The sequence below is a fragment of the Gasterosteus aculeatus genome, chromosome 8, assembly GCF_964276395.1.
Source record: "Gasterosteus aculeatus chromosome 8, fGasAcu3.hap1.1, whole genome shotgun sequence".
NCBI lineage: Eukaryota > Metazoa > Chordata > Actinopteri > Perciformes > Gasterosteidae > Gasterosteus > Gasterosteus aculeatus.
The window spans coordinates 6,065,283-6,087,543 of NC_135695.1; the positions used below are offsets into that span (position 1 = coordinate 6,065,283).

Sequence of the window (22,261 nt, forward strand, 5' to 3'; positions counted from 1 at the left end):
GAGCAAACTGCGGCGGCACTGTGACTAACTCGCTGCGTGCAAATATACCGACCAAGACGACGAGAAATCCATCAACCAGCTTAAATGAATGCTCATTGTCATATTCACGTGCACACATCCGCTCTCAAAAGTAGCTCAAAATATCTTTGGCGCTGGTTTACTTTTCAAAAAGTGTTATTGCAGGCATACTGTAGGATATACGATACAGCGACATCAAGAAATCCAGATTACTATGTGTTTGCGTGTGCAGATTAGTAATCCAAGCAGGATTTCACTCCATCCCAAATGGACACACAAACCCTTTAAAAGGATTTATTTTACTACGTAACCCAAATACTTTTCTTTCTACTCTGCACAGCGGTGGTACACACGTGCATGCAGATATTTTTAAAAAGTGATGAACTTTACTACGAGCCTGTCTACCTTGTCGTCATCGTCGCAGGTCATGGCGTTGGAGAACGGGATCTCGGCCTTGAACATTTTCCTGCAGTGCATCAGCTGCACTAGCAGGTAGCACACCGTCTTGAACTTCATCCTCTTGGCTGGTTTGATGTCTGACAGAATTAGACCGGGAAAGATCTGGAAATGAGGAGACAAGATTATTGGATGAACAAGACAAAAAAAACGAGCTGGATATTGAGAGGCACAGGAAACGTTTTAACGTTTGATTTTCCTCCTTGTAGCATATTTCATCCATCCATTTACACACTATGAAGAGCAACAACTAGAACCAGGCTGTGTTTTCCACTCTCTGAAACAGCCTCCCACATGTTTAGAATAGGTGCACTGTTTGGAACAAGTTGGAAAATAACCTTTTCTAGCAGGCTGTGACCTCTAATCGACTGATTTATGTTTGTGGATATTTGAATTAAGCTATTTTCTCAAGTTCGGCCTTAGCATGTTAGCGTGTTTTCCTAGAGGTTGTAACAGAGCAGGATCTATGAGACGCCCAAATGGGCATACAATGCAATCATGTACGTTTACGAGGTGTTAAGAGACAGAATATCCAAACACACCAATAAGGACAATTATAGGAAAACAAGAACACTACAGTTCATATGCCTTCATACACTAAATGCATTAAGTAATATGAACTTTGGCTGTCTTTAATTGAACTACTTCTACTGCTTATTTTTACAAGCTTTAGATATAAAACTAACCCAGCTCTGAAAAAAAGTATTGATGAGAATTTGTGTTGGAAACGCGTATTTATTGTAGTTCAAACGTGTGTTAGAATGGCCTTACGTATTGTTTGTCATGTTAGTGTGTGTAGGTCTTTATTTACCAATGAGTAGGACAAGTGGAAATGACGCTTATTCTATGGAGCACAATTGAAAATGAGAAATGTTGAAAATGTCATGGCTAAAATCTAAAACCAATGACATTAAAACATCTTTTCCTCTTCAATCAACAATCTTGAGGTCAAACTTGAATGTACTTTTGGAGGATTTTGCAGGCCTGTACAATAAGGCGGGAACGCCAGCTTATCACATGGTCCGCCTGCCTCTCGGCGTCACAGGATTAACTATTATAACACTAAAAGATGAGTCACCTCTGGAGTAAAAGAGAGAATGTTGAAAGGAAGATGATAGTGGCGTACTTTGCGTCTGTGTGATGGCACGATGAAGAACGTCTCGATGTTGTGTTTCTGAAGGAAGGCATGTCTCTCGTGGCCGAGGCCCGGCTCCACCTCGTAGTCTCCATTCAAACACTCCAGGGTGGTCCTGGTGATGTGCACTTTGCTGAGAGCACGAGCAGAGCAGAGGACACATGGCGGTTAGTGAGAAACGTCTGACCGCATGGTTACAAATCGCTATCTGCCTCATTATTTTCTGCGGTTTAATTGGCCCTCGACTGGCTCACAATTCCTCACAGGAATTACATTTTCATCCCAGCGACTCATTGAATATGATACTGTAACTAGTTCTAAACTTCTGTTGAAACAAAGCCAAATTGAGCCAATGAGAACCTCATTACGTTGCTTTTTAAATGCAAATAAGCCAGTTAATGTGCACAAGTCATCCTGAATGAAGCATTCATTTAATACTCGTGGTCTGTTCGAAGCAGCCGTCCTTTGAAAAGAAAATCATAGTTTTAAGACAGAATATATGATATGATGAATATTTTACCTTATGTCGTATCAACTAATCACATGAAAAAAGCGAAAGCAACAATTAATTAATCCTACTGCCGCATATTGCATATGTAGCCAACGGCTAATACGGCTTTTATCTCTGTGCAATTAAACTTCATCGTAGTGCAAATATGCCGCTGCATTTGGATAACAGTTTCCTCTTCCTCGCTAATAATTATCAGCGTATTGAATCTATAATTCAGTATCAGCTGACAACAAGGAATTGCAGTACAGAAATGCCAAAACTTCAAACATAATCATGTGCCGATAAGAACATTGTTTGCTGGCTGTAATCATTCCCTCTGTTCGTACTGGCTGTGAAGAGATCCCCTCCTAACGCGGCTCCAAAGTAAGAGACAAAATTCTGTGTTTGGATTTTGGTCAAACATTCAATTCTGACTCTTATATTATTAATATTTTTTGTATTTTCTTAATCAATAATAAAGTCAGACTTATTGCCAAGTTTATGAAAAACATGTAGTATTTCTGTATGTATATGCAGAAATACTACATTCCACCATCTCTTGATTGGAGTCACACATTATAAGTCGATATTATATCTCTGTTGCTGGGATACGTGTGTGCGTGCGCGTGTGTGTGTGTGTGTGTTTGTTTCTGTGGGTGTAAGAGTCGGCACTGACCCAGGCAGCCCTCCAGCCTCCATCACATTCGCCAGTGTGACGTCATTTGACCAAACGTCATACTGCCATTTCCTGAGGCCCAGAACACCACACAGCACCCGTCCAGTGTGCAGACCAACACGCATGTTCAGATCCACCTCTGTCGCCTCCACCACCGACCTGCGGCGGGGTAAGAAATGTTATCTCTAGAGCTAAAACAAGACCAAGAAAAGGGTCTAATTCATCCTTCTCTGTTTGGTTGTTTGGTTGTTTGTTGTTGCCAAATAGTTTCCACCAGTTTCTTGGTGGGTATTTAAGCAATAAAACAAAGAACACGCATTTATTTAGAGGTGCTGCACTGATTCCATGTGCGCACCAAAGAACGTGTGCGAATCCAGGTCACCGTCACATGGTGAGTCCACTGCATCCGACCAGAGCGAAATATCTCAACGGCCGTGAAATGGATTCGCAAACGCAACCCGTCAGAGCTGGTGACGTAGCTCGAACGCCGAGCGTGGGACTTTTAACCATTAGGCCGGTTTTCCAGATCAAAGGTGTTGTTTAAATTATTGTGAAATTAAGTCTGTGACTTTTTTCCTCACACCTACGGGGTTTTGCTGTAGACTTACTTTTAACACAATATGTGTCACAATCCCCTTATGAGCTGTTGAGAGGGTTTTTACCTCAAACACCTTCATTGGTTATAAACTATTAGCAATGTTCACTTTGCTTATTTTGATGCTCCGCTTCAACCAAATGCATATAAAAGAGTGAAAAGTTGTTTTCACCCCAATTTGGAAACATGCTCTCTCTAACTAGTTTTGGGATTCCTTTCTTTCCCCTAAAATGCCTTAAAACTAGTTCAATTACTATGTAGTGGAAAAGCTTTTCATTTTAAACAAATCATATAGAATTAGTTAAGTAAAGGAGGATGATCTGGTTTGCCTGCTTACTTATTATTATTATTATATTCCTGAAGATTAAAATATAGACCACCTTCACCTCGCCAGCATTGTGCTGCCAAGCAGGTAGAGTGGGACCTTTCCTCTGCGGGAAATCTCCAGTGTAAAATCACAATGTACATGTGTGTGTTTACCGGGTGACGGGAAAAGAATTGGTCTGTACGTCAGGCATCAGAAGGGATGTAACACACACACACACACAGACACAAACACACACACAAACATACACATGCATAGAGACAGAAGGAAGAGTGTGTAAGGCAGCACCTGTCTTCTTAGATAAAGGACTCCCACAGCAGCATCCATCCACTCAGACAGAGCAGCAGGAAAGAGCATGACAGACAAGGACGCACACGAGGAAATGAGGTAACGGCTCTGCGTGTGTGCGTGAGTCAACATGCAGCTGAGGGGGTCGGGGGTAAGCATGTGTGTCCACGTAATTGTCAATTTTGTCAGAAGCAGAATTTGTCTCAGCTTGAGAAATATCTCTTGTCAACATTGTCGCTTGGATGGACGTCTCCAACATGGCAAAGTACGTCTTGCTGCTGAACTCCAGCTGAACTAGGCTTTGTGTTGCATTAATGTTTAAGCAAACTCAAATGTTTGTCAGTCTACTCTGCGTACTCAGACTCACTTTAGTTTGAACTGATCAAAATATCTCCCATTAAAACAAGCAAACCTGAAATATCTTACCTTAAATGTACAAACTATATGTTTCATTATATTTGCTTCTTCACTTTAAAATACAATAAATAGGTTTAAATTTAAATGTGTCAGAGAGAATTAGGCTTTTTTTTCATAATTGAGAAACTTTTACTCCCAATTATGTTTCATTCAAACTCAAAACTTCCCGCATGTTTTTGTTGTAAATTCTGTATTATGTAAACTTCACTAACAATTTCCAGTGTTGGTAAGTCAAATGTATTATTTATGAATAAATGAAGTACTGTCCAATTTTGAGGTTACTTGTACACCTTCAATTACGTGGTTCAACTAAGTCGATCAAATGTCCTACTAGCTACTAATGTACATCATGCGCCTGCTGGCAGCCTATAGGCTAAAAACATGCCTCATCATCCAATGAGATCCTGCAAGCGAAAATAATTATCTCAACCCTTGCAGAATAAGTAGATAAAATCAAGCCCAAAGAAGATGTCATTTAAACAAATGAATAGATACTTATGAGGATATATGTACTGTATGCGGTTATGCATCATACATATGTGTATACACATGTATGTGTAGACCATATAGAACTAGGAGCTTTATGATGTGTGTGTGTGTGAATCTGTGTATGGGCGGATCAGTATGTTTGTATTGCTCATAATCAGAAACTCAATCAATCGAAGCAGTGAAACATGAAACATCCAGAAGTTTCTGAAGCGCCAAATAAACAAACAGAACTTTACAAACAGCACGACATGCAGCGTCTTTCCCGATGTTCTCCGCGTCACACTAGAAACATGTGCAGTGTGTGAGTCAACGCTCGGCTGCAGTGTTTGGTGTTCTTTCAATTTACTGTATCCGTGCAAATACAATTACACATTGTGTGGTTGTGACCTCTACAGATCTGTGGACGCCCACATGCATGGTATAGAGAAGACGTAGGTCTGTGCATCTACGTTGGTGTGCATGACTCACGCAATTGTGTCAATCATATCCAGACCCATCTCCACGCAGCAGTGGGCATGGTCCGCCTTGGGTTGGGTCAGGCCTGACACGCAGTAGTAACAGTCCCCCAGGATCTTTATCCGCCTGCAGTGATTCTCCTGCAGACGGACAGAAAGAAAGAGATGGACGGATCTCAATCTTTGGGTCAGAATTTTCATTTTCATCAACAATGTATGAAAGATGATCAACCACCTGCAAAAGAATTTGCCAATTATTTTGCTAACATACAAATTAAGATGTCAGACATGGTAAAAATGATACTGCCTAACAGAAGCATGTTGCAAATTAAATTGTGAGCGTGATTTAACAAATGCCCATTGTTATAGACGCCTAAGCGTTGTTCTGCAGATGTAATTGTTCATTTACATTACGTTTAAATGTCATTTACATTGACATTTTAGGATCCAATTCTCTGAATTTGGATTTGGATTGCAATTTTAATATAATTTTAATGGCTTGCCAAACGGAGCATATCATAACAGGAACATTGCGGTTTCAAACCTATGCTGCTGCTGCAGAGACGAATATGATCTATTCATGAGTTTGTTTCTCTTGTAAAAGAAACCACGACGTAGACCATTTTTACATGTAACAGCTGAAAGTTGGTCGAGATGTGCGTGCTTGTGCAACCATGTGTGTGTATGCTGTTGACTCCAACTCTAATTGCTCTGACATGCAGTTGAAGTAGAGTCCCGCCTACACATCCACAGACAGACCTGCTATTTGTCACAGTGAAGATTGTGCACAAACTGTGCAACAATGACACAACCACCAACACCCACACCTACACACGCGCGCTTTTTACAACATCTAAACTCTAAACAAAACATTCCGGCAAAAAACTTGGCAAAACAGCAGCTTGCAAACATACAGTGTAGATACTTTGGTTCTGTTGCACACACATTGCGTTTCCGCTTGGCGCTGTATCACTCACAGTCATCATAAAAACGCAATGGAAGACCCTACAAAGCTTAGCCTGCGAGGCAGCCTCTGAGGGACGAATACACACACGTGTGCACACAAACAGATACAGAGGATTCATGACAACTGCATGGTTAGAGGTGGAGATGAGAGGAGAGGAGACGGGGTGCTCCGGTTTTCTGCTCGTGGGAGCAGAAAGATTCTGGCGTGGGAGGATATAAGAATTCACAACGTGGATGATTATCCCAGCTCTAGGAAGAGAAGCGCGTGTGTGAAATGAGAAAGAAGAAATGATCAGTTGTAGACAAGCCGTGTCTCAGGAGAAAGGTACCTGAGTGGGCTTTTGGAGACATAAGGGATTTGGAATCAGGTGATAGGTGAAGTTTTGTCTAATTGGGGGCAAATCCGGGTTTATTTCGTCATGGGAAGGTGAAGGTTAGAGTTAAGGTGTGTGCCTGCTTTGGTTGAGCCTCCTGGGAGGCTGTGTGGCATACGGCAATCAGACGGGCCCGGTAGCTGTGACAGAGCCGGTTTGAAAGGAAATTTCTCCCTTGCTAACACAACAGGGCATAAATCTCAATTAGGAGGCAGCTGTAGCTACACACACACACACACACAACCAAATGCACACAATATATCCTCATCACAGGAGTTCCATATAATGGATTTCCGAGTGCTGGCGCAGTGATAGAAAACCACATATCACCTTGGATCTTTCTCTCCCCCTTGTGTCTCTCTCACCCCACGTTAAGCCATGACTGATTGCTGAATGAACTCATGAGGGATAATCCTGCTGATCATGTGATTATTGTGCATGTGTGTGTGTGTGTGTGTGCATGCAGGAAGACAGAGTAAACTGTGTAAAGAGATCTCTTGGCATGATAGAAGATGACGATAGACGAGTAGCCTGCTGGAGTGTTTGGTTTGAACGCGGTTTTAAGTTCTGGGCCAGATTGACTTTCATGTGACTCAAATATTAAAGGAGCCGTATTGTGCCCCTTTACCACAAATGATTCATGGTCTCAATGAAATGTCGAAAAACAAGGACCATTATTAACGGAACCCCTTTCAGTCTGCTTTACAACAGCTCCGCACAAAACAACCCGTTTGAGGTCATAATGCTAATGAGCCACTAACGCCTCCCCCCTGCCCCTCCCTCCTTCCCCCCCAGCCCCTCCTGCCCCTCCCCCCCATCCACCACCCTCCTGGGTTTGATCCTCCCATGTGTCATCATGAAATGTAAAAAACAAAAAATGAAATGAGTAATCTTATCTTTGACAGAAATGTAATTATTTTTATGATTCCCATCATTCCATTCATGCTTTTAGTGTCACTGAGTTTGTGTATTTTCCTGTTCAGATAGAGAGGAACGACACAGAGGGAATAAAAGTCTCCTCACCGCACGTCACTGTCTGTCACAGACACTCTACAACCGTATCGCTTTGGACTCCGAACAAGAAGAGGCTGATTTAAGCAAACCCACAGATTCGTCCCGATTCTAGCCGGGACGTGGTCTTCATGAACCCAGTGTTTCCCCAACATTGTATGGTACTGGACAAGATGTAGAATATTGTGTAGAGGTGTAAAGGAGACTCCCACGTGGTCTGATTGGAACTGCCAAACGAGTCGTTTTTATTAGTATTAATTAATTACAGGGTTTGGGGATTGGTAAACAATGGCGGACAGCCACATTAACATGTAGAGCACCTATCAAAGTGGACTTTTCCAGAGAGAATCAACCATAATCTCAAGTGAAAATACTTTCAATGAAAAACCTTCTTGTTTCAGTTAAAATGATTTCTGCTGCGCTAAAGGGGAGGTTATGTGTGAGGTGCACTTGATAACTTTAGAGGATAGGTGGCAGCAAAATGCTTGAATCCTGTTGATAGGATTGTATTATAATACATTTATATTCATTGCACTGCATTTTTCAATGCAGTGCAATGAAGGGCTCAAACTTCCAAATGCTGATGACCAAACTCTAAATCTGTTGTAGAAAACAAAGCAAGTAAATGAGGTCGTCCATTTTTGCAATAAATTCAATTTTCAGAAGAACACAGCGTACTGGTATCACACACGCAATTGCTTGAAAAAGTAGTTTAGTAGCTTAATGTGCCTGCAGATAATTACTTTGCACATTCATAAATTGTGTCATTTTCAATTATGAATTCATCTACTTTGGCCACAATGAAGCAAAAATAAATCAAAACAAACTGATGGATAAAATCCCACGTATCATCCCACTGGAGTCGTCTCTCTGGCTCCACTGGATTAATTAAATCCAATGTTCACTATGCTTTTAGCTCTGGTTTGGTCTCCCCCAACTCACAAGAAAAAGATCTGACTCTTAAGCTGCTAAAGGGTCCCATCTCCTCACAAGCTGCTTTGTCTTTGTCTGTTGTCGGTTGGGCAGGTAGTTTTCAGGAGGTCATCAGCGCTTGTGGACTAATTATGGGGGAAACAAGGTTGTTGAGAGAGCAGAGACTGACCCATAAATGTCCAGTAAAATAATAATGTGCAACTAAGAGATGCTAAAAATGCTCTTTAGAGCTGCACTCTTTATAATAATTCTCTGAATTGATGGTGTTCAAATTTTATTCAGTCCCTCCCTTTCCAAGCGTGTCAGACAACTTTGGTAGCCTGCAGGCAGCCCACATGTTCACAGATGTGTTGGCGAAGTATTGTATTTTTACTGGAAAATATTTGATTGTGCGTACAGTTACAAGCTGCCGTCAAGTCGAGTATTCTTCACTTCAGAGTGGCAGTTCTAGTGGCCAATCTGCTCGAGTTTCCCGTGTGTGTGTGTGTGTGTTGTTAAAGGGACTCGGCCTGATCGCGAGAGCAGAACAAATGCACTGCAGCGTGATGATGAAGGATATCAAAACGTTAAAAAGTACTGATAAACCAGCTCCAGTGCAATCCGCGCCTATAAATATTACATACAATAGACACACTTATTATTTAGCACCTGAGCCATTTTGATAATAGTGGAGCTTAGAGAAACATCTTTGAATATTTGACAACCTGTTATGCGTTTACACACCCGACAGTGAAAGCTAAGCTATCGCCAGTTTGCTGATGAAGACAGTGTTATATTTTAGAAAGTATATGAATATATTTTGCTTACTATTAATGGCTGCACCTTGTGGGTCATTTACATATATGTGCATTTGTTGAGGTAGTTTTAGGCCTTGTGGACTTAATGAAACTATGTGCGTAGGTGTATGTGTGCAGGGTGTGTGTGTGTGTGTTAATATTATAGATAACCTATCACCTAATCTTATTTCCTGGAGCACAGCGCTACACATGCTTACTGACACAAAGTGCACACTCTGCTCCAAACACGCTCCCTCCGTCTTTAGCAAGTGCAGTAGTCCCAATATTGCTCTCTCACACACACACACACACACACACACACACACACACACACACACACACACACACACAGAAACAGCCCTTATCTCTCCTCTGTCTAAAAAATGGTTCCACTCATCTCTCCCATTCTCTCAGTTCCTGACCTTCACCTCCTCCTCCTCCTCCTCCTCCTCCTCCTCCTCCTCTTCATCCTCAGTCAGCCTCACTTTCACTGTTGGATCAATATATGCTTTTGCATAAAAAATAAGCGTGAGGACTGAATAATACATTTCATTTTCTCAGAGGCTCTTTGTGTTGCAGAGAAGCAACAGGCTGACTAACTGTTCCGTGTAACTTGCTTCCTGTGATGGCTCAATGACATCATTTTATAACAGAAGCTACACTTCAAATGAACCGAGTTTCTTTCTAAATTGCACCCTGTTGCGCATTAACTTCCCTGAAACAAAGACCTATTACATTAGAAATCAAAATGATATATATCAGTTTCAGCATATTCATTAGCCGATGAGATATTTGCTGCAGAATGCACAATTGCAGAAACGCTTATGAAAATATTCAATAATGCTCACTAATTATGAAGAAAGAGATAATCACAGAAAGAAGTAAGGGAGTAACAAGAAACTGCAGAAATAAAAATAATATGTTTGTGACTGAAGTTCATAAAGAATGAATGAATTAAATAGGACATTTGGTTGACATACTGTGTTCAACTAATATAAATTATTTTGTACCCAAATGTAAAGCTGCTATTTCTGTATTATCTGTGTGACTGATTAGGGGAAATGTGAAAGGGGTTACTTGCCGAACTCCACGGCCCCCATTAGCTCACTGTTGCATAGTTACGGTTTCGGTTCGCTCTAATAGCTGTCAGCATTCTCCTCCCCAGCAGCAGACAGCTGTTTTATTATAAAAATGTAAGATGAACTCACTCTGCACTACCTGCTATCTGCTAAGCATAAAGAGCCAGATATTTCCCCCCGAACACAGAGCTAAAAGCAGATCAGAATTGGACTCAGGTGGACACCTGCAACTTGCATCCAAATACATGTCGTCACAGCACCTGTTGAATTCGTATATAGGCAATCGTTTGCTAAATGTTTTCCACGTAAAATACGTACGGTGACACTTTGTTCAGCATGTAAAGCTACTTGAAAGTCTAAGAATAATACACAAAAGTGGAGGTTTTATGATCATTCAGGTTCATGCTTATATTTGGGGTTGATCATGTTTTCCTGTTTAATGTTTAAAAAAAAGTTAATGTTTAAAAATTATTATTGTCATATGAACTGATTCTGATTTGGGTAGCCCACAAAACTGTGACTGGATTCCCCTTTAAGTTTTTTTCACCAACTTTCCGTATGTAGAACATAAACTGAGGGGTAGCAGCGAGGCTAAGGGGGAGCACTTACTGTAGCCAGCTCATCAAACTTCCCAAATAGTTCGTTGAGCAGTTTGACCAGTTCCTGAGCAGTACACTGGGAGGCCAAGCTGGTGAAACCCACGATGTCCGCAAACAGGATGCTGTCGGAAGAGAGAAAGAGGAATTATAATCGTGATGTCACCATCTCAACGTGTCCTGACAGATGATTTACGTGTGTTCTCCAGAAAGGAAACACTCGGTACACTAAGACAATATGTTCTACAGAGGCGGAGAGGACACGTTGACTCCACAAACAAGTATTTCAAATACCCACAGAGAAATTGGCTAATGGCGATCAAGTGCATAATCCATTTCCTGTTAAGTGAAAGCAATTTTTAAGCCAACCACTAAATCAATTATAGAGCTAAAATGCCTGCTGCTGGCTAGCCGCTGTAATGGGGATAAAGAAGGTGATGAAAGCTACTTAGCCCTTTAATTTGTTGAGAGGCCACATCGCAACAAGGTGTTATGGATCTCATTCACTCTCAGTCCAACAAAACGTCCCTTACTCCAGGGGGGAGAAGCTAAAGAGCCGTCTGTATTGTAAACTAATATGTCCTTCTATAGCGGATGTGAGACCAAAATAACACTGTTCAGCTCTGATGATTCCCCCGAGAATATTGTTAATTTCCTATTTCATTAGCAAACGTAGGAGTCTATCCTGCAAATAATATTGTTTTTTTTCCCAAAACAAAGAATTGCAGATGAGGCATTTTACTGACTTTCTTGTTGGTTCAGGTTTTCAGGGAAATGCCCACTGATTGTACATAAGATGTTGACGTGGTCAATGCAACGTCATCCTTTGGTTTGTGGACGGGCATTTTGAAGCCTCTAGTTTTTTCATTTTTACATCGCCATCGTAAATTACGGCCATCACCACGTTGCTTTGTTTTGCAGCCGATCAACAGAGGTTTTCATCTTTGGAATGCAAAAAATATGGAGAGCTGAATGGTGGATGCTGCAGTGTAGTGCAGGATTTACAGTACTTGGAGGTGAAGGAACGTTACAAAGCGTCCCTCCCCCCTGCACATTACTTCATGTACTTTATTTCTTGGTGTTTATCGTATTGTGAGGTTCTTGCCAATACATTTTTTGTCCTGTAACTTCATTTATAACCAATTTTTTGCAGTTGCAAGCTAATTGCATTCCCATCAGCCCGTTCCCAAATGTTTGCATGCTAACATGCAGGTGTTTTCTGGTGAGAACCGTCCCACTAAATGATGTCCAAATATCAGAAAACCTACATGAAGTTTGTCTCAATAATACAGTCTGAAAAGGGCAAAATATTGCTTCAAATAGGGAGCTCAAAGAACAAGTGAAAAATAGGGCTGACCAGACATTCAATGGCAGCTTTCAATTTGAGGCACTCTTGGATTAAGATCCAATACCAGCAGCGGGATGAGGGCCCTCCGTCTGCATTGGGAATGAGTTGCTATGCTCTTTTTGCTGAGCCTGATGTATGTAAATCCGGGATCACGACCGCTCCTTGACAGAAGAGCTCTGTTGTGTGATTCGTCTTTGAATGAAGCTATTCTGCAGGTCGTGCTGGCGGGTGAGGAAGAAAAGGGCGAGAGGAGGGCAAGGCGGGGGAAGCGGTGGCGAGGGGAGAGCATAATGGCGGCAGAGCTAAATAGCAATGGGATCAAACGTTCTCGGGGGCCACATCAAAAGGGGGCTGCATTTTTATTTACTTCATATTTTCATTCCGCACTTTTTCACAGACGAGATGAGGGAGCTCAGCGAGCTGATGTTGAGGTTATTTATTCTTCTTTTTTTCCCTACCCCCCCCCCACGTGTTAATGGCTGCTTTTGTGTCTGCGTTTTTGTCGCAGTTCCCTGGAGACGGGCGGGAGCCGGCTCGTTGGGTGCAGATGTTTGGCCCCGTGCCAGTTGAGCAGCAAGGCGAGCCGGGATGTTCCCGGGGTGTGTGGGAGCCGGGTGGATAGACGGACGGACGGAGACGGGGAGAGGAGAGGACTGTCTCTTGACAGGAGTGCTGTTGACGTGCTACCTGTAGCCCTGCACCTCCACACTCAGCGGCACTGACACGGCCCTTCATTCCTCGTTGGAACGTAATCAGCTCAAACTCGGGGCAGGTTCTCACGCTCTCTGCAATAGAGGTGTCTGCTGAAAAGGCGGATGGAATTTACAGGGATGGGGAAGCAAAGACTATTGTTTTCATTGCTTTAACAAACCAATGAAGGACTTCTATTGTTTACTGTGTTAAATGTTTTTTCCAAATGGCCTTTATCACTAGTTCAGAGAACCAAAGGGAATGTCCATGTGCATCAGCAGTAAAAACAACAAAGAAAGACTGGGTTAAATAAGAAAAACAATAATCTACGGATGTTTAGAGTTTTTTATCAGGGTCAAATCTGGAAGAAAAATGTATAAATCAGCTATTCTTTTCAAAATTGCTGATCAAAGTACCTACTTCATCTTGCATTTTTTGTCTGATTAACAGTCCGAAACCCAAAGTGCTCGTCAACAATGATGATGACAGAATGGGGAGACCTTGCTTTTGAGTCGCTGGCAACTGAGTGTAAGTTCTGTATTGAGTCCACATGCTGACAACATCTGCCTGCTGCGACAGAAATCAATGCCGGCGGATAGAAGAGTTACGTTACAACTGAAGTGCTGAACACTGAAACCTAAAGCTCCATTCAGACCGAGAGGTTACGTCTTCAGTTCAGGTTCTCCTTTTTGTTTGTTCAATTGATTTATTGATTGATTCATCAGTAGGAGCAATGTCCACTCAAACATTGTTATAATATGAATATTCATTTAACTTTGGTAAAGTCGCAAAGCAGCTTCTGCTCAACACTTCTTAAACTATTAGAATTTGCTACAAAAAGACTGTTTTTTTTAGGGTAAATATGGAAATCTTGTTGTAAAACGCCCCTACTATGTTTTATGGTCATACAGCCAGTTTCAGAATAAATAAATAAGTAAATATACAATACAAAAGGGGAGCTTTTGTAATCTATGGGTGGTGGAAACAGGGCTCTGTCCCTCCTCTTTTTCTGCCTTTCCATAGTTTGATTGCATCTGTTTTACTGGCTTTCTTTAATTGGTCTCCTCGGGATCACGCCGGGTGGCTTTTGGATGAAAACACGTTGGCCCCTTCGTTCACCTCTCACAGTTGTCATGACACCTCCTACCTGACATTGTCATGACGTTGGATGTAGATCTTGTGAAAGATCCGCTCAGGCGGCTTCAGGAAGTCCTCCTTCATCTCCATGGCAACATTCCTGGGCAGTAGGCTCATTAGCAGACGTTCCTGGGATTGTGTGTTTGTGTGTGTGGGAAGGGGGGAGGAAGGGGACGGGGGGGTAAAAGAAGAGGGTATTGTGAGGACTAACTAACTCAGAGGACACAAAAGTCCGTACTGAAAAGAAATGTAATTATTGTATCATTAAGAATATTTGTGAAAGCAGTTTGTTAAGCAACATTTCTAAACATGTATTACTTCCAGCATCTGAAATGGAAAATCGAAAACAACTCGAAAACAGAATTCTATTTTTGTATTTTGATGTAATTCATTGGGGGGTGTTTTCCAGCTCAGGCGTCAACATGTTGTTAACCCTCTCAGTTAGGAAAGGTGTCCGATGGTTGTGAATGCACAATGAATCATCAGCCGGCTGCGCTGAATAGCGGCGGGAGGCGGGTCTTAAAAGCAGCCGGAGCTCCCCTGGGTCTGCCTTCCCCTCTGTTTTGCATCATACGTCTATGAAATTTCCTGCATGGCTGCTGTGCAGGAAAAGTGGATTTGTCCAAATGTGCTGGTGTTTCTCTGTCAAACACTTTTAAACACAAAGTTCTGATCACCAAAGTGTGAATGTGAGGTTGTTCTAATGAAATAATTCCTCTATCCTTTATTAATCTTGTCCATTCCTCTGACCAAAACTTGTTATAATTCCCATTTCTCTGATCGGCCCGCGGCTAATTTCTCTGTGTGCTCTATGGCTTTCCTCATAGTGGTTTATTAATGAACCAATGGCTCATTTTCTTTTACTCTCCCTGTGCTCCAGAAAAATTCAGGGGGAACTCCCACGAAAGATCTGCACAAAAATCTGCATCATTGCAATGACCACTGCGAAGTAAAAAATAAGAGCTATGTTTAGATTTCTTGAGCACACAGTTATGTTCGTGCTAATCGTTTTTATTTTTGTGCTTCTTGGTTTTTAGAAAAAGAAGCTCGACAAACCTCTCAAGATAAGATTTGCTGTTATCAATAAAACACAATATTCATTGGATTTTTGACAGATGGATCTGAAGTACAGGTCAATGGTTGTGGGAATCCCAAGAAAACTGTTATGTCGGCCTGCTTTTCTTTAGAAATGTGTTAAAGAATTAACTTTAATGCGTACATTTTATGTGATCACGGATGTACTGACAAACTATGGCTCCGGCCCAAACTCAAGCAATCCGCCGAGTGACAACAAGCGACCTTCTTGATTAGTAAAATCCAAATGCGAGCCGTTTGTTGACGTGCACATGAGCTACCGACTTGTTACAGGCTGGATATTGATGGATCCCAATCAGGGGTCTGTATGTGTTCCACTCACCCAGAAAAACTGTGACCTTTAGTTGTGGGGGGGGGGGGCGGGGGCAAGAAAGCAATCTCCCTGTGTAATTACCTGTCAGAAGGGAGCGTGTTTCTGCTGCGGAAAACCCAGCATATCATCATCTAATCTACAAAGCACAGCTGCTAAGTGTGCGTGTGCGCTCACCAGTGTTGTGTATGACAAAGGTGACATGTGTATAGAGCCATATGACATACATCAGATGATTTATTCTCTTTGTAACCACGGCTGCAGGTTGGTCTCCTGCCGCGTGGTGTGGGTGCGGCTCATATTTAAGTGTTTCTGTGTGTTAAAGTTTGCCTGATTGGTCTTTTGTTAAGGCTCTGCACGTAGGTGCGTGCAGAGGGGGTGGAACGTGTGGCGCTAGTGCGTGTGCCACAGTAATTGTACCTTCCTTAAATAGACGCTGTCATAGTTACTGAGTGCCTGTAGGCCGGTTGTTGGAATACTTTGGCACCTGAAACCTCAAAAAAAAAAAGGAAAAGACATCTCGGGAGACAGCGAAGATCTCATTAACATATTCGCTGAAGGCGAGGTGAAATGTGTGCACGCGTGGCCCTCTAGCTTTACGTTTTCTATCCGTGCACATTTCTGTGCTTGTGCAAATTCACCTGCTTCTCATTCTCGTCCTCCAGCTTCAACCTCTCCTCGATGCAGTTGCGGGCTTGCAGAAAGACTTTCCTCTGTGTGCGCTCGGTGAGAATCCTCACAAACACCCCAGACAAGTTGACGCTGATGAACAGCACCGCGTTGGCCACCAGCTGCATACAGACAAGAACAGACATGCCAGACCAAACCGGCGCCATCTCCATACCGCATGTGAGCCGGAGGGGACGCTCATGTGTGGATCTCCGTACAATCATACACCCTGGCTGGTTTAGACTACGCACAGTGCTTGATTATTCCATAGGGTGGATTAAATGGTAAATCACACTGTGATTTAAAGAAACATAAGCCATTTAGTGGAATTGAAAGAGAAAGCACATTATTGATTAATGATCCGAAATTAATGCTCATGCCAAACACTTAATTTTGAGGGTGAACAATTCTGTGGCGTTGGTTCCTAAATGGTTCAATCCATCACAGCAAGATGGATGACACAACACACCACCTCGTTAACTTAATTAGGACTTCACTCCAATTCACACTGGAGCAAAACCAAAAGAAGGTCAACTCGTATCGAAATATCGTAGTAGTTCCCAAAAAAAGATTCATGCAAAGAACGGGATTATAAAATTGAGGGGTGCTCCATTTTCAGGTCTTTGAAGATAAAATAAGTAAAACATAACTCTTTGATTGAACTAGGATGTTTACTGATTAGTGTTTACTGGTAGATGCTTCAGGACCACTGATTTAGCACTTCTTTTTTTTCTAATCCACAAAATGTAGTTTTTGGATCACCAGATAACTTTGCAGACTCCAAAATCTCAAACAAAACATTTCAAAAGGGATAATAGGAATTTAGTGGTGACTATCCAATGCAGTTTGTAACCTGAGGAGGGGACGTACCTCATACTTTGGACGGTTAGCACGAGGAATATCAAGATGTTACGTAATTCAGAAACCACAAAAACACACTCCAATAATTACATATGGGGCTAAAGGGGCAGTCAATATTTCAATATTAAAGACTAAGCGGTTCATGCGGCTCGGCGGGATCCTGTTTCAGCACCAGCAGCTGGACAGCTCCTTGTCTGCTTCTACTGAGGTGCGCTAAAGTGAAACTCACTGCTCCATTCCAATTGTACACCCATAGTATCCTGCAGCTAATATCGATCACTGAGGGTGGGGGGGGGGGGGGGGGGGGGTCTTTAACCCTTTCTTCTCCGAGGAAAGTCGAATGAGCATCAGCGTGTTGTTCAGCATCACATCTTCCTATATTTACGCAAAGCTTGGACCTTCCCAGTGCAACTTCATGGTCTTCTAGAGAAGTTGCTGGTGGGTTTTTGAGTGAACGGCTAACTCGGCCAGCTACCTCTTGGGTAAGATGACACCTCAAGGTAAAACCACCATTAAATACAAAGCATATGTCAATAGAGTGACCCGGGATGCACGGAGCCGCACTTACCGGTCTCCAAAGCTTCTGCTTCCTTCCCGTGAACGACGTGGCTATGACGATGAAGTGAGACGTGGCCAGCATCAGGCCGAACACAACGGCCAGCAGCGTCCGCACCGGCAGCAGCAAGTAAGCCACGAGGGTGACCAGCATGAGCTGCCACACGCCTTGCTCAGGGGCAGCGGCGCCCAGCAGCTCCGACGTGCCGAGCGCCAGCGGGAACGGACAGCAGAGCAGCGCAAAGGTGAAGCTGAACAGCAGGGCCAGCTTGGCTATTTGCTGCAGTTGCGTCACCTGTAGGTATTTGACGTTGGTGACGATGAAGAGCGACAGGAACACCACGCAATGCACCGGGTAGGAGCCCTTGGACAAGGTGAGACGCGGGCTGGACAGCAGCTCCACCAGCGACAGCGACGACGCGGCGACGATGAGCACCGCCAGCGCTTTGAGGGTGGCGGTCTGCTCGAGCTTCAGGTTGTAGTTCTGGAAGAGAGCCTCCAGCTCCTGGCTGTTGAACTCGTCCTCGCAGCTTATGGCGCCCAGGGGGGAACCAGCTGGGCAGCGACTCTTCCTCCGCCGGGTCTTGACTTTTGACTCGAATTGCACCTCCTCCATGTTCGGGCCATTCATGAAGCGGGTGACGGCACACGGCCCCCCTCCCCCTCAAAGTTGGGATTCCTCGCGCCTGTTTGGGAGTCGAACCGGCACCCTCCCCCACTGCATGCGTCCTGGGTGGCTGAGGGTCGGGCTCGGTGTCGGCGGGGGAGAGGGTGGCAGCGGAGGGACTAGAGCACCGCGCGCGCCGTATATCCACAGGTTGACGATTGTTGGTGTGTCGTCAGAAAAGTAGCCCGACCGATATGCAGCCCGCCTCCCTCTCTCCCTCTCTCTCTCTCTCCTTCCCTCCCTCTCCCCTTTGACCACCTGCTGTGCCTCACACAGTGTTACTGGTGATCCTGCGCTTCAACGCGCTCTAAGATCTTCTTGGTTCACTTTTTGCTTTCTCTCGCACACACACACACACACACACACACACACACACACACGTGTGTCCTTCTCCTGCTTTAATTCGTAAAATGTCAGTGAAGACAGCAGATCTCCCCTCACAGTGTCTGCATTCAGAGCCGATGTAGTTCCCCGCTATAAATAGCTCAGCACCGGTGGATGGTCCAATATAGCAACATTTTGGTCTCTCCCGCAGCGCTTCCCCTCATATATTTTATTGCAGAGTCAAGTGCTCAGTTCCGACAAAGAATTAACAGGGAAACCGTAAGAGAGGGATCATATATAATCTTGCACGGCAGCTAAAAATAGCTCTCCTCCCGAATTAACAATGAGTATGTGGGCAATGGCGTGCATCTTAAACTGTGATGCACCATTGATGGGAATGTTCTATGCATAACTTGATATAATGTGCATGCATGTGGGTTTGACTTTGGGTTGAAAGTTGGACGCCAAGAGGATTTAACACGGTTTCAGAACAAATGCTGATAAAAAGGGGCACATGCGAATTATTATGCAAGCGATAAATAACACAAATAATTCAGAAAAACTGTAATGTTTTGCAAACAAACAAAGCGTGCATCGTCTGCAACATATCAGAAACAAATATATAAGTAAAACATATAATATATAATAAATATAATAAGTAGGGATATCCGGGACATCCAAAAATGTGGTTGTATCAAGATGGACATGAGTCACACAAATATGGGGTGTTTGTCATCGTTATACAGGTTATTGAATGTAAATAACTTTTCCATATTATTAATACAAACTCATAAAATGAATACCAACAATCAATATGGAACAACGTCAGCAATAGAATTAATTACATCATGCAGAAAGATCATTAGAAAAGCACCCTAAAAGAACATTATAATCAATAACAATTACACAACAAAAGGGAGAATATTTGAGTTGTTATTTAGTAATATCTACACTAGAGGTCTATCAAATAAAAAGCTCCGCTCAGGGAACATGGAATTATCTGTGTGCATAATGAGGACTCTTCACTCCATTCCGCACAGGTGACGATGTCACACATTCATGTGCATCGTTTGCTCTTTTCAATGTCATCATCACAGACAAAATATATTAACATGGAAAAAGAGAAAAATAAATAATATCTATTTGAGCATCACATAAAAGTGTTTACAGAATGATCCAGTATGCAAAAAATGACCTGTTAGGTGGCCCGGGGCATTGTAAATATTCTTGTCTTAAAGTTGCTAAATTCCAAATCAGGAGCCTTCCAAACAGTGTCATCCTCGCTGGGAACTGGGTGGTGGGCGCTACGCATCATCGACAGTAACCGCTATGACAGCTGTGCATAATGGCGGCAGTGAGGGAGGCAGTGCAGCACAACAGAGTGACTCATGTGCAAGTGGAAGCATGTATGGTGGGATCAATATACATAAACAAAGCACAAAGCAGCTTAGATTACAACTCACACAGAGGGAGCGACTTTATACACAACAATGGAAGGTTAAAGGAAACCGCTTCTTTTAGGCCGTAGATGAATTAGGACAACTTTACCCAATTTGCGATCCAGAAATACTTCTCTTAAAGGACCACTAAGCCGGTTTAATTGAATGGGCCGAGCCATCACCTTGCTTTATTGTTGTCTCAGACTGCTAAGATCCTAAGGAAGAAGTCATCAATGAAGAAGTCAATGTGAAGCACTTAGGCCGCCCTGTAACAAAAAGTCTTTACATGCGCGCAGTCAATTACTAGTGGTCAATGTCCACTACCGTCCAGCGGGTTTGAAATCGATCGGGTGCTGAGACGAGATCAAGAGGAAAGACAGGCTGTCCAATTTATTTGATTTAATATTTCAAAAGGCAGCCGAGATAAACTGTTGTAATAATAATAATTATTATAATCAAAGGTAGCACGTTAGTAGTAATTAGCATTTCTGAGTGGTTTGGTTTAGTTTTATTATTTTCCATGGCTCCATCCTAAAATGTCTCATCTTTCCTGTTTAGCTTTTTACTTGAAGTGACGTTGAATGAAGTGAAACAAGCAGCGCAACACAAACACGCTGGCTCCATTTCCCCCTCTCCTGAAGTAAGTGACAGCCGCAGATTTCCTGACGACCCCCCTCCTCCAGGACGCTTTGACAGGCCCCCGTTACCATGGCAACAGAGGCACTAAGGCAAGTAGTTTTGATTCCTGCAGAGGTGTTTCCCAATCTGACACATTGCCCCCCACCTCCCCCCTCTCTCTCTCTCTCTCTCTCTTTCTCTCTCTCTCTCTCTCTCTCTCTCTCTTCTGTCTTTTCTCCCCGGCGTCCTTGCAGGTGGTTTGAGATGATGAGTTTGTATTGGTCTGCGCCCCAGTGACACGGTGCCTCTCCTCTGCCGGCTCATTGTGCTCACTGACATTTCTCCAACTTGAGGCTCTGATATCAAGGACGGCGCGGTGTGCAGATGAAAGCTTCGGGGGTGAAAACTTTTCCCACACACAGCCATGCCAACACACAGATGGTAGTGAGGTGGAGCAGGGGGGGAAGGGTGTGTGCGTAACCAGGATGTGTGCGGAGAGCGAGTACAGCCATACATTTATAATAAACCCGCGAAAACATCAGACCACGTCGTGCATCGCCTCTAACCAGGTGACCCTGAGATTGCCGCTTTAATTTGAAATTTGTCAGGCACTCCGCTCTAATCATAGCGAGGTGATTTCCTGTTCATGGACCCGGTGTGTGCATGTGTGTGTGTGTGTGTGTGTGTGTGTGTGTATGGGATGGCAGCCAGTTGGCAGGGAGACACGGAGACAGATAAATGGGACTTTAGTAGGCCGGGATCCTCAGCACATTCATGAAAAGGAGCCATCTGTAGAGGCTGAGGAAACTACTGCAGTGTTGTTTGCATTCATGAATAAACCTGCTTGCCGCCATTCATACAAACACAATTAGGTCCATGCTTCTCCTCTGGAAGACAGGAATACACGAACACAGAAACCAGCTCTCATGCATAAACTGATATCTACACGGCCGCTAAAAGACCTTGTCAAACGCATTGTCCGCATAATCGCTGTGCAAAGCTAAATGGATTTATTCCTTCGCTTATACACGATCTTAGCATGCATACAAATGCTACAATAGGGGGTCAGAAGGAGAAGCGAATAAACAAAACCTTCAAAACGGCAATTGACACCTCTGCGTGCACGGCAGCCAGCACATCGTACCTATGTATCCATATGCGCAAGAGGGGAGATACGAAAAGCGTGAAAGAGAGAGACAGGGAGTCTTCAGAAGTAGGGTGTTTGTTAAGGTATGTAAATGTGTGTGTGTGTGTGTGTGTGTGTGTGTGTGAGGTCTCTTTGGTTGCTGTGTGTGTGGGAGTGCTATTGAGAGATATTTTTAATTCTGTGTGTCAGCTCCTCTCATCTCTCCCTGCAAGAGACATTGGAGGGAAACTGAGAAGCATTTTCCCATACAACTATCATTTAAACACACGCAGGCATCTGCCTGCACACTCGTGTGCACACATTCACGCCAACTCGCGCACAA

The 22,261-nt window shown here is 43.3% G+C and overlaps 1 protein-coding gene across 1 annotated transcript in view; it reads right to left on the minus strand.

Moving 5' to 3' along the window:
* The window catches only part of LOC120824385 (adenylate cyclase type 1), a 34,601-nt gene extending 16,076 nt beyond the window's left edge, over positions 1-18,525 (minus strand). The window contains exons 1-8 of the mRNA XM_040185194.2: positions 17,758-18,525; positions 16,301-16,450; positions 14,265-14,383; positions 11,093-11,204; positions 5,358-5,485; positions 2,776-2,934; positions 1,601-1,742; positions 424-579 (exon numbers count right to left, since the gene is read on the minus strand). Coding sequence (XP_040041128.2) covers positions 424-579; positions 1,601-1,742; positions 2,776-2,934; positions 5,358-5,485; positions 11,093-11,204; positions 14,265-14,383; positions 16,301-16,450; positions 17,758-18,375 — 1,584 coding nt within the window. The 5' untranslated portion in view covers positions 18,376-18,525. The remainder of the gene's footprint in view (positions 1-423; positions 580-1,600; positions 1,743-2,775; positions 2,935-5,357; positions 5,486-11,092; positions 11,205-14,264; positions 14,384-16,300; positions 16,451-17,757) is intronic.
* Positions 18,526-22,261: the final 3,736 nt, after the last annotated feature.